This window comes from Xyrauchen texanus, chromosome 1, assembly GCF_025860055.1.
Source record: "Xyrauchen texanus isolate HMW12.3.18 chromosome 1, RBS_HiC_50CHRs, whole genome shotgun sequence".
Lineage (NCBI taxonomy): Eukaryota > Metazoa > Chordata > Actinopteri > Cypriniformes > Catostomidae > Xyrauchen > Xyrauchen texanus.
The window spans coordinates 6316040-6329019 of NC_068276.1; the positions used below are offsets into that span (position 1 = coordinate 6316040).

General features: G+C 40.3%; 1 protein-coding gene across 1 annotated transcript in view; it reads left to right on the top strand.

Moving 5' to 3' along the window:
- LOC127650738 (multiple PDZ domain protein-like) overlaps positions 1-12980 on the top strand; it is a 127941-nt gene that overhangs the window by 11651 nt on the left and 103310 nt on the right. The window contains 1 exon segment of the mRNA XM_052136352.1: positions 2096-2164. Coding sequence (XP_051992312.1) covers positions 2149-2164 — 16 coding nt within the window. The 5' untranslated portion in view covers positions 2096-2148.

Sequence of the window (12980 nt, forward strand, 5' to 3'; positions counted from 1 at the left end):
AATATAATTATTTTTGTTTCCCTGTCTCAATCTCGGGCCAGATCCACCTATGTTCCTGCTTGGTGTCGGACTCCACTGCTATGTGTCTCTGAGTTATGATGACTAAACGCAGCCGGTGCCAGCCAGACATTACTTCAGTCTATTACGATAGACTTCAGGGGGTGAACTGATGCCAACTCCAACCCTAAGACATGGGATACTTCATATGCCACTGCCTGAACCTTGGATTTAGGATAGACCTCACCGAAATTACCTGCTGGTTGAACTGCGATGCATCTCACTGATCGCTGCCTGCATCACCTTGGTCTAATGATGGACTACACTCTTAAAGTGGAATACATAGACAATTATTTGAAAACAAACTCCTTCATCGGCCAACTAACAAAGGACAATGCATCAATGTGAACTTCTGCAGTTAATCCAGGATGAACTTCAAAGACATTAGTAATTCATTTTACAGTTCATACAATATCTTTGTTTAAACACTGACACTTAACACTTACCTAGATTATTAATTGTAAACCATGACCGGCACTGCACATAAACAACTAACATTGACATTATATTCATGCTGTTTTGCCAGAGGGGAACTGGCCCCCACAGTGAATTTGGTTTCTCCCAAGGTTATTTTTCTCCATTAACCAACATCTAATGGAGTTTTGTGTTCCTTGCCACAGTCGCCTTTGGCTTGCTCACTGGGGCTCTAAATACAATTATGATTTAATGATTTAATGATTTAATGATTTATTTTTATACACAATTTACAATCATATTTACTCAAACTACACAATGATGACTTTATTGATATTACAGTTTCATTTTCTGTTATGCATGATTTTCTGTAAAGCTGCTTTGAAACGATGTGTGTTGTGAAAAGCACTATACAAATAAAAATGACTAGTGAAGCACGTCATTGCAAAAACTTTGCAATGCTCACATACATTTCATGAGACCAGGCTGATAAGTGTCATGCTTTCTGCCTCATTCAATGAATGGTATTTCACAAAAACCAGACCTGTAGGATTTAATTTGTACTAAATCGTTTATACTTTAAAAAGACAAATTATTGCTTTAGTCTGACTGAAACTTTTTAAGTGCAAGCAAACTCATTGAGGAAAATAACTCACATTATTGTCTGCTTAGACCCACAATGGCAGCTATTCACTTTCGACCTGTTGCATACAGCCATCTCTAAGGAAACATGGCCCACGCTGTTTCCCCCAACCTTTGCGTTCCATCGCCATGGGAACCACTGGGGTAGTGGGAGGAAGGATCGTCTGCCCACAAGTCATCTGAGATTTGAGTCTAGTATGCAGTACCAGAACACTCCTGCAAACCAATGATGATCAAAAATGTTTGAAGATCTTTGTGTTTAGTTGCTCTGTGACTTAGGTGTTTTTGACAAATTAAAAAGACATTTTTAAGAGGGAGGCCACAGAGGGGACAAACCAGTATCCAATATCTCTGGTTATATGATTCTATGCTCTTGAAATGTGGACTCAAAACCTCATAGTTACTATTTTATTTTTATGTAACTTAAAACAAGGTGGCAAAAAGGAAGGAATCTAAAGAGACCAGTCATGACAATAGGCCAAATTACTATAAAATTATGAGCAATTATGACATTATTTTGTCCCCATATTTCTCGTGTACCTTCAGGTTCTGGTTCCAGTGTCACATGCTGTGTTTTGTAAAGATAAGCCAATGTGTATGTAAAATACAGCATTTTATGACCAAATTATGACAAAAATACACCATAAAAGAAACATAAGTTGTACACTACATGCGATTCTTCTGAAAGCTTTTTTGTGAGGTAATTTAAGTCGATATTTACTAATAATGTGTCCCTCCTGTAAAAGTTCAGAAATCTTATTCACCAATCATGGTTATCATGTTGTTTACGAACACTGTGCACAAGTTCAAATATACAGGAAGGAGATGGACATTTAAGAGCTACAGTGGAATGAAAGACCTTTTATTTAAATGTCTGTCTGTTCCTCACAAAACAAGTGCAACATTCCAAGGATTGATATGATGTGATTGTAAAGTATAAATGAAATGTGCTTGGATCTAAAGGCAAATGTTTTGTTTTCAGGCATGACGTGAAGCCTTGGCAAATGAAGACAAGAGACTGGGAGAAAATAAAAGATGATTGAAACAATGGGTAAGTTCATTTATTTTTGCTCACAGTGTCTGGGATTGTGGGTAATGGGTTAGGAACAGGAGGCTGTTTGTATTGCTCTGTAGACAGAACTGAAGTATTAGGACAGGAGGAAGACCGCAGGGACAGTCTACGCACGCGTCTCTCAAACTCCTTAGGCACCGAATGTGATGGAACCTTATTGCATTGTACTGATTTTCTTCTTCTTCTTGTTCTTCTGCTTCTGCTTCTGCCCTAAAAGAGTCTGGGAGTCAAAGACCGTAAGTCATAGAAATCCCAAACTTGGCAGGTTGGTTCAAAATGCACACCGCTACTCAGGCAAATGTAAGGGCTACTCAGGCAGCCAGTCAAATTCAGTGCCTAATAACTTGAATTGTGAATGGCCGATGGTCTTGAGAAGGGTCTCTACATGAAGCTGTATATACATTTTGTGAGAATCGGCCACAGGTCGGAGCTGTTATAAGCTAATTTATATATTTTTTATAATAACTCTAGAACTGTACAGGCTGCAATATTGTTTCTTAGCTTTTTCAAATGCCTCCAAATCATATGGTCACATGGATTTCATTTTCCACTTGAAAACTTTTTAAACTTTTTGGAAAAACCTACTTTTTCAAACTCGTCCTATGCTGTTTTCTCGATTCGCGCAAAATTTAGCACACATCATCTACAGACCCTCCTGACTAAAAGTTATCAAAATAATTTTTATTTGCTAATTTGTTCGGAAGATATAAGCGAATACGTTTTTGGGTATGCCTGTAATTACTAATTAGCCTGTATCTTGTGAGCAAAAAATTTAAACTTAATAAAGCTTAAAACACATGGACATGGAACATACTGAGGTCACATGCACAATTTCATCAATTTGTGATGCACAAATGCAAAAGTGGGGAGCTATAACTTAAGAAACCCCTATTTTTGTTACTGTGACGAAGGCAGTTAGGGTTTGATTTATGGTTAGGGTTTGAGTTAGTCACATGCATCATTTCATCAATTTGTGATGTTAGGGGGCGCAATAACTTAAAGTCCTATTTGTGCTAGTATGTCTAAGGCAGTTAGGGTTTGGGTTCCACTGGATCGTTCCTCTAAGATCTGATTATTTTTGTAATTTTTCATTGTGTGCTTTACATTTTATTAGCTGTAATTGCAGGTGTATTTTCATGTTAGGGACAGAAAGTTTAATAGGTTTACAGAAAAGATAAAAAGTTAGGGTAACATTTATGCATATATTTACTGTATTCTTGCTTGCAGCTGAAATTAGAAGAAAGCATCCATAACATAGGGCCACAGAAATGTGGCTTCTCAAAATAATATGTTGTGGCAAGGGGTAAGATTAATGCATAAATTAATCTTTTCCAACAGTTGTTTACAGAGAAGTTGTTTCACTTTTAATTGACTATACCACAATTCCAGTGGGTCAGAATTCTACCAGGGTATCCGCGGGGTCTTGAAAAGTATTAAAAGGTGATAAATCAATTTTGGGAAAATTAAGACCTTTAAAAAGTATTAAAAAGTCTTATCACAGCTTTATAAAGTCTTAAATTTTGAAAGTATTTTTTCTGAATTAGCTGTCCAACAGTTTGAGTCCCAAAAACATCGTAAAAGTGTGTGAATTTAGTCATTTTTATTAAAAAAACGAACAGGTACATAAAAAACTAGGCTATTGTGGGTGTGTTCAGTAAATTGCCTCTGAGAGCACCAGAGCGGGCAGGCGGGCGGAAGTTCAAAAGCACAATGTACGCTCTGAGCGTTCCCAGTGCGTATTACAACGCACCGAAATGTTTTAAGAGAAGGTTGGTGAACTCATGAACAGAATGGGGAAGTGCAAATTTGCAGCGTCCTGGATGGAAATGCCGGACTTCAAAGAGTGGCTGCAGCCAGTCGAGGGAATGTCAGGGAGGCATATTGTACATTATGCAAGAAAAAATAAGTATTGTGTCAATGGGCATTAACTCGTTAAAGTCCCACATGTGTTGTGCTAGCCACAAAGCCGCTGCTAGACGCCGAGAGCGGCAGCTCTCCATCGCTAGCTTCTGTGGTAATCGCGTTGCACCACCACAACCTAGTGCCAACGTCGTTACACCAACGGCAGTCGCACCTGAAGCTACAGCTACGACCCGGGCTGTCTCTGCTTCCTCATCTTCTGCAGCCGACATCAGAGTGGCTCTGGGCGGCACAGCAACACTGCGTGCTGAGGTGTTGTGGTGTCTCCACACAGCGGAGAAACACCATTCACTGAACTCAAACGGCAGTGGGGAAATCTGGGACATTACTGGCACAACTGATCACGAAGTCCAACATCCTCAGAAGGCGTAGTAAAGAAAAGCGGAGCAATTGGTCCAAACTGAGAAGCTGCTGGGAACAAAATCAGAAGAACTGAGGCACATGTCAGCATGATTGTTGTTGAGGGTGGAGCAAAGTTTTGTTTTGTTTTTTAATAAACTTTGCTTTGATTTACTATCCCAGCCTATTTTATTTTTTTTGTATCAGAGTGGTATATAGTCTTTATCACAAACTAAAACTGTTAAGTTAAAAGTATCACTGATGTAAATGATTACAGCTTGAAGTGGCGGTGAGGTATTAAAAAATATTGAGAAGTTCTTGAAAAAGTCTTGAAAAGGTATTAAAATTAACTTCAAGATTCCTGCATATACCCTGTCTACATACACTAAGTTAACTGCCTTTAAGCAGCTTGGAAAATTCCAGAAAATTATGTCAAGCCTTTAGACAATTAGCCTATAGGTTGGTTTCACGTGACATCACGCTGCTGCATCGCGAGAGCGCACAATTCAGATGGAGGGCAGGAAGTGAAATAGCTGAGGATCTGCCGTCTGGCAAAATGCCAATGTTTTGTGTAGTTTACGGCTGCTCCAATCGTTCTAATCGAGAAAAGGGAAAGGGTTTTTATAGAGTACCGAAGATTGTCACTCATAAAGGTGAGAAATGTAAAAAGCTCGTACGTCTGCGGTCGGGAGGAGCAGAGTCTGTTAATGCCCGTGTCTGTAAGAGGACAGGGATTAGTAGTACTTGAGCCCGACACATATCAGTCTGTTCATATGTTTTCAACAAGTGTAATACTTTTATCCACTAGTCCAATTGTACTGGCTATATGTATTATATGTAATGAAATGGATTCTAATCTGTTATTGCACACCATGTTCTTGTTATTATAACAATTGTTGAAAAATCTAATCTTGTAAATAAACCACCATGTCTTCTCAATGGCATTTAATCTTTTCATTTCAATTATACAACAGCCAGAACTCACAAAGACCACACTCATAACAATAGTCAAAATGTAATCTTGTCTCATACAACCGTATTGATATAACAGCAATATCACACAGCCAACTTTCAAGAGTGCCTGGATCCTTTCATTACATTACACATGTGAGTTTGTAACTTGCTGTCCCAGTATTTCTGGAAGTATACCGTTTCTAAAAAGCACTCAACTTTAGGGATAACATCATCCCAAAGTTTAAGATCGGAAGTTTAAAATCCTTTCAACAAAAATGTAATTGTGGTTCCACACAACAAAATCACAGTACTCAGCGTCTACAATGTGAAGCTGTCCCTGAACTTGGTAGTAGTACTCATGAGTCCAGTCCAGCATGACATTATCCCCATCATTGATGAGGCAGAAGCCCTTTTCCCCAGCACACAAGCGCAGATTGGCTTCATCTTGGTGAGAGTGTGGACACTAAAATCACAGAGAGAAGGACACATGAACAATAGATTAACAAATATATTTTCTGCCTTTTTGCTCAGTTTAGGACTTGAGACACGACTCAGTCTCGAGATTTAGAGACTTTACAACAACAGAGACTGTAATATTACCTTAATCTCGCAGATGCTAGTTCCGTGACAGTCACAAGCAACAATCCCATCAGGGGAGGACCCCATGTATGGCCACTTGGGGTTCAGCCAGAGACCACTGTCCATACAGGAGAAGCCTGCATGCTCCCGACCCATCAGCTTCTCATAGACTCCTCTGGCTTGTGCTTCATGTTTGCATCCATAACTGTACACAGTACACATGCAAAACATGAAAAGGAAATGATTACTTAGTATTGGATGTGTAGAGCCAGTTCAGTGATTAAAATGCCATTACCCTAACCCCTATACTTAGTTCTACTCCTGCATAACCATAGTCTTATAACCCTATAACTAATAACTAACGCGCACCAAAGCAATGTGTTACTATACATTTCATTTAATATTCCACCATTAAGATACATTTACTTAATAGACAAGCTTCTTTTTTATCCAAATTATACCCTCTGTTGTCAGTGTTTCTTTTTCTGGACATAAACACTGTTTACACGTGGCCTTACCTCTGCCTTACCCTAATTCAAACCCTAAATACCTTGTAGCGGCTGTGGTGAACCTATATGCTTCTGGGTAGCATATGGCCTTGATCAAGCTCTTGGATGGTTGCTGTGGGTTGGTCTTAATAGCTTGTTTCAGCTTGGAAGCAGTTATGCGTCCAGCTCTTTGCCTAAACCAAATCCTGCTTGCACTCTGACTTCGAGTTGCCCTCTCTACAGCCTGGACCTGGGACATGATGAGCTCTTCTAGCTGGAATACCTGGCATAGCTCTCCAAGCTCTTTGGGGTGTAGCTGCAGAGTCTCTGGTGTTCTGTATTCAAGAACAGTTTTAGGAAGCATACTAGATTTGGGGATGAATTCTTTGTAGTAAGGCTCCCTAGCCATCAGTGCTGCACTCCTTGGACAGTTTTTGCTTAAAGTCTCAAAAAAACTAGCATATGTTTCTGACCCTCTCTTCACTCTTGGGCATGAAAGTGATTTCCCAACCTGGTTTTCAGTTGTCCTGCCATCAATAGAACGGTCAAGCTTTTTTTTTTTGGCTTTAGCAGAGGAGAAGTCGATCAGAGCTACTGGAGCAGCAGGAATCTGAAAATAAGTTAACACAAAGAAGATCATTAAGTCCACATTTCTGTGCTCCATAACCATAACATATCTATATGCAGTATAAATCTGGCGTTTATCCTATGGCTGTGAGCAAAACAGGTAAGGCTATCATCACAGGATTGAGATGCCAAACTGTGTTTATGTGGGTCTTTGCAGTCTTAGCTTCTCTTTGTCCAACAGGGAAATTGTGACTGACCATATTGTCACAAGCTACACATATTAAGGCAGAATATAGAATAGAAATAATTTAATAAACCCCAACATTAGGTATGATGGAATATAATGAAAATCCCCTAAAAGAAGATGAAATGTAGACGAAGACAAGCAATCTGCCTGATGAAGTAACCAGAGCAAAGACGTAACCAAAGGGGCACAATATAAACATTAATTTAACATCATAATTTAGCCTACAGTTACACAGTGTCCAAAAAATACAGTGTCGCCTTACCTTTTTTACATGTGATGGCATCAGCCACTTGCACTGCTCTGTTGTGCAGGAAGCTGTATCTCGCATCTTTACCCCAACTTCAATGGAAAAAATAACTGCCCCTACATGAGAACACGATTCTGATAGTCTGTGAATAGAATACAATATGATTATTTTTATTTATTTTTACCTCAAATGCAATCTACACCAGGGGAAAAGTGCAATCGATATCAGCCCATTTTGATGATGTGCGATAGCCCAGAGTGTTCAAATCAGAGGCTAAAATCCAGCTAGGAAAAATGCATGTTATTTCCAAATTAAGACAATATTTGATGTAAAAACGATACTATCATTATAAGGGCACCCCAGGCAACATTATAAAATAATAAAACAATCCAGTTCATGACCCCTTTAAAGCTCTCTCCAGTATGCTAGCAGTGTGTGTGTGTGTGTGTGAGAGAAAGATATATGGTAACGTTAAACATCCTAGCCTACATAAATTACTTACCCTGCCATGCAATTGCAATGAGCTGCAATGACTTCTCCATCCTCCTTCGCAATAATCCAGGTCTTCAGAGGTGTTTCGCCTGATCTCTGAGAGTGGTTTACCTTGAAACATAAACGATTGTCAGTCTAACGTCGTCGTTAAGATGTGTTGCATGTTTATTGACATTATAGCCGTTACTGCTAGCATCTTAACACATAAAACAATATAAGAACAAACACTCACCCTAGCGAAGACCAAACGATGATCATCGTGGAGCCGTTTGGTACCAAGGTTGTGGACCCACCCGCTGACAAAAAAGTTGTACGCCTCCAGACTTTTATATGCCTTCATTTGCTGTCTGGTGTAGTACGATGTCTGAAGGACCAGATAGTTGGTGATGTCAACAGCCTCCACCTCCGGCAAATCTTCAAGTTCGACCGAAAACTCACTCATCTTCATGAGGAACGGGTCACGTCCAACATATGCGTTTACTAACTCCTTGTATCTATTTCTTGAAACTGGTTCTAAATTCGTACAATACGGACTCTCCGCAACGGTTTCCTCCATAGACGTATTCTCCATGTTTACTTCCTGCCCTCCATCTGAAATCGCTCCGCCTTCGCGCGTCATCATAATCACGTGACTGAAACCCAAGAATTAGCTTCTGATAGGAGGTGCACTGAATTGGAGTTGTACCTGTGGATGTATTTTAAGGCATGGGAAAATCTAAAGAAACCAGCCAAGATGTCAGAAAAATATTGTGGACCTCCACAAGTCTAATTCATCCTTGGGGTCAATTTCCAAATGCCTGAAGGTATCACATTCATCTGTACAAACAATAATACGCAAGTATAAACACCATGGGACCACACAGCCATCATACTGCTCAGGAAGTAGACACATTCTGTATCTATATCCACAATAAAACATGTTCTATATCGACATAACTTGAAAGTCTGCTTAGCAAGGAAGAAGCTACTGCTCCAAAACCACCATTAAAAAGCCAGACTTCAGTTTGCAAGTGCACATGTGGACAAAGATCTTACTTTTTGGAGAAATGCCCTCTGGTCTGATGACACAAAAATTGAACTATTTGGCCATAATGACCATCGTTATGTTTGGAGGAAAAAGGGTGAGGCATGCAAGCCGAAGAACACCATCCCAACCGTGAATCATGGGGGTGGCAGCATCATGTTGTGGGGGTGCTTTGCTGCAGGAGGGACTGGTGCACTTCACAAAATAGATGGCATCATGAGGAAGGAAAATTATGTGATATATTGAAGCAACATCTCAAGACATCAGCCAGGAAGTTCTATTGCAAATGGGTCTTCCAAATGGACAATGACCCCAAAGGTAAAATGGCTTAAGGACAACAAAGTCAAGGTATTGGAGTGGCCAACACAAAGCCCTGACCTCAATCTGATAGAAAATGTGTTGGCAGAACTGAAAAAGAGTGCACGAGCAAGGAGGCCAACAAACCTAAATCAGTTACACCAGTTCTGTCTGGAGGAATGGGCCAAAATTCCAGCAACTTATCCTGAGAAGCTTGTGGAAGGCTTCCCAAAATATTTGACCCAAATTAAACAATTTAAAGGCAATGCTACCAAATACTAACAAAGTGTGTGTAAACTTCTGACCCACTGGGAATGTGATGAAAGAAGTAAAAGCTGAAAGAAATAATTCTCTCTACTATTATTCTGACATTTCACATTCTTAAAATAAAGTAGTGATCCTAACTGACCTAATACAGGGAATGTTTCCTACGATTAAATGTCAGAAATGGTGAAAAACTGAGTTTAAATGTGTTTGGCTAAGGTGTATGTAAACTTCTGATTTCAACTCTATATTGTATTGTTTTCATCATTTTGGTCACATTTTGGCTTTTTAAAAATGAACAAATCCATGTATTCAATCAGTAAATAACATATTATATTTATAAGTATTTGTATTGATTTGTTGAGCATGTGCTAAAACCGGTACTGGCATTTCTTTAAGAGTGTCTGTAAATGAGCGCATGTTAACGAGAGAGACTCGAAATGCTAACTCATCTGTCCCATGCGTGATTAGAATTAAATGTTTGTTTGTTGTTATTTTTCATCACAAAATGACTGTAGAGAACAGAATGGATATTAAAGGGATAGTTCACCCAAAAATGAAAATTCGCTTATTTTTTTACTCACCCTCATGATATACCAGGTGTGTATGACTTCCTTTCTTCACCAGAACACATCTGAAGAAAAATATCTTAGATCAGTAGGTCCTTAAAATACAAGTGAATGGAGATTTCTCTTTTGAAGCTCCAAAAATCACTGAGAGTCAGCATAAACATCATTCTTAACAATTACATTTAAGTCTTCTAAAGTGACACAATCACTTTTGGTGCGAAAAAAAGATCAATATTTAAATACTTTTTAATTATAGTCCAACACTTCAGGAGAGGGTGGAGTCCGAGTGGTCTCTTGTGTGACGTATTCGTGTTGCCATGGATACAGAGGTAATCTCACATTCTCAACTTGTTTGAGACATCCAGGATAAGCACACAAACACACCATTGTGAGTAAAGAAACAGATAAATACAGATCTAAACCAAAATCAACTAAGCTACTGTACAGAGTTCGTCCTCATCACTTGTAAACAGTGCTGCTCTGCCGGATGTGACGCACATGCCTCAGTTCTTGCGTTTCAAATGCCAATGTGATTACGTCACGCAAGCATACCACTGCCGACCAGAAGCATGAGTTAGAGTTAAAAAAGTACTTGCATATTTATCTTTTTTGCATTAACAGCTGGTGTCGTAGGGTTAACGTTTATGCTGACTGTCTGACATTTTTGGAGCTTCAAAAGAGAAATTGCCATTTGCTTGCATTTTTTTAAAATCTCATCCCATTTTTCTCCCCATTTGAAATGCCCAATTTCCACTACTTACTAGGTCCTCGTGGTGGCATGGTTACTCACCTCAATCCGGGTGTGGAGGACAAGTCTCAGTTGCCTCCACTTTTGAGACCATCAGTCTTATCATCTTATCACGTGGCTTGCTGCTCATGACACCACAGAGGCTCACAACATGTGGCGGCTCATGCTACTCTCCGCGATCCACACACTACTTGCCGTGTGCCCCTATTGAGAGCGAGAACAATTAATTGTGACCACGAGGAGGTTACCCCATGTGACTCTACCCTCCCTAGCAACCGGGCCAATTTGGTTGCTTAGGAGACCTGGATGGAGTCACTCAGCACACCCTGGATTCAAACTCGCGACTCCAGGGGTGATAGTCAGATAGTTAAGAGCATCTCTAAAATGGCAGGTCTTGTGGGGTGTTCTCAGTACCAAAAGTTGTCCAAGAAAGGACAACCGGTGAACTGGTGCCAGGGTCATTGTTGCCCAAGGCTCATTGATGCGAGTGAGGAGTGAAGGCTTGCCCATCTGGTCCAATCCCACAGAATAGTACTGTAGCGCAAATTGCTGAAAAACTTAATGCTGACCATGATAGAAAGGTGTCAGAACACACAGTGCATCGCAGCTTGCTGCATATGGGGCTGTGTAGCTGCAGATCGGTCAGAGAGCCCATGCTGACCCCTGTCCACCGAAAGCGCCTACAATGGGCACGTGAGCATCAGATCTGGCCTATGGAGCAATGGAAGAAGGTGGCCTGGTTTTATGAATCATGTTTTCATTTAGATCATGTGTACAGCTGGGTGCGTGTGCGTCGTTTACCTGGGGAAGAGATGGCAGCAGGATGCACTGTGGGAAGAAGGCAGGCCGGTGGAGGCAGTGTGATGCTCTGGCAATGTTCTGCTGGGAAACCTTGGGTGATGCATTCATGTGGATGATACTTTGACACGTTCAACCTACCTAAAGATTGTTGCAGGCCACGTACACCCCTTCATGGCAACGGTATTCCCTGATGGCAGTGGCATCAGCAGGATAATGCTCCCTGCCACTCTGCAAAAATTGTTCAGGAATGGTTTGAGGAACATGACAAAGAGTTCAAGGTGTTAACTTGGCCTCCAGATTTGCTGGACCAACAAGTCTGATCCATGGAGGCCCCACATTACAACTTACAGGACTTAAAGGATCTGCTGCTAACGTTTTGGTGCCAGATACCACAGGACACCTTAAGACATTTACATTTATGCATTTGGCAGACGCTTTTATCCAAAACGACTTACAGAGCCCTTATTACAGGGACAATCCCCAGAGCAACCTGGAGTTAAGTGCCTTGCTCAAGGACACAATGGTGGTGACTGTGGGGATCGAATCAGCAACCTTCTGATTACCAGTTTACAAGTTATGTGCTTTAGACCACTACACCACCACAACAAGAGGTCTTGTGAAGTCCATGCCTTGAAGGGTCAGAGCTGTTTTGGCGGCACGAGGGGGACTTACACGATATTAGGCAGTATACTGTATGTGTGTTTAATGCATCTGGCTGTAAGATTAAGAGACATGGTATCTCCATAAGGCAAAGAAATCCTTCACAGAAAACATTCCACGGCACTCTGAAGATGAATGGATACTAATCCACTCTTCCCTAAATTAATATTTAATGGACAATGTACCTGTGTCAGAAACAAATTAATTATATAAATGGAGCGTCTATTTGCCTCATGGTGTAAGTTGCATCTGCCACACAGGGCAGCTATTTGCACCCCAATAGTCTGGACCTTAGGTGTTGCTCTAGTGGCATGAGGAGGAAAGATGGTGTGTGATTGTATAATGTTTTCTTAGTGACCGCGGTTCGAAACTGCGCTTTGTCCCACTCTTTTTTCCCATCTGATTTCCTGTTTCCATATTTCATTTAATAGTACTTGAAATAATAGATACAAATGAATATACATTTTATCGCAGTAATGTGGTCACGTTGAATGTTGAGTACAGTAATGTGGTGATAATATAGTAACCATGATTCATTTTATGGTTACTGTAAATGTACAAAAAAATACCATGGTGAAACCATGGTTACTGGAGTTAAA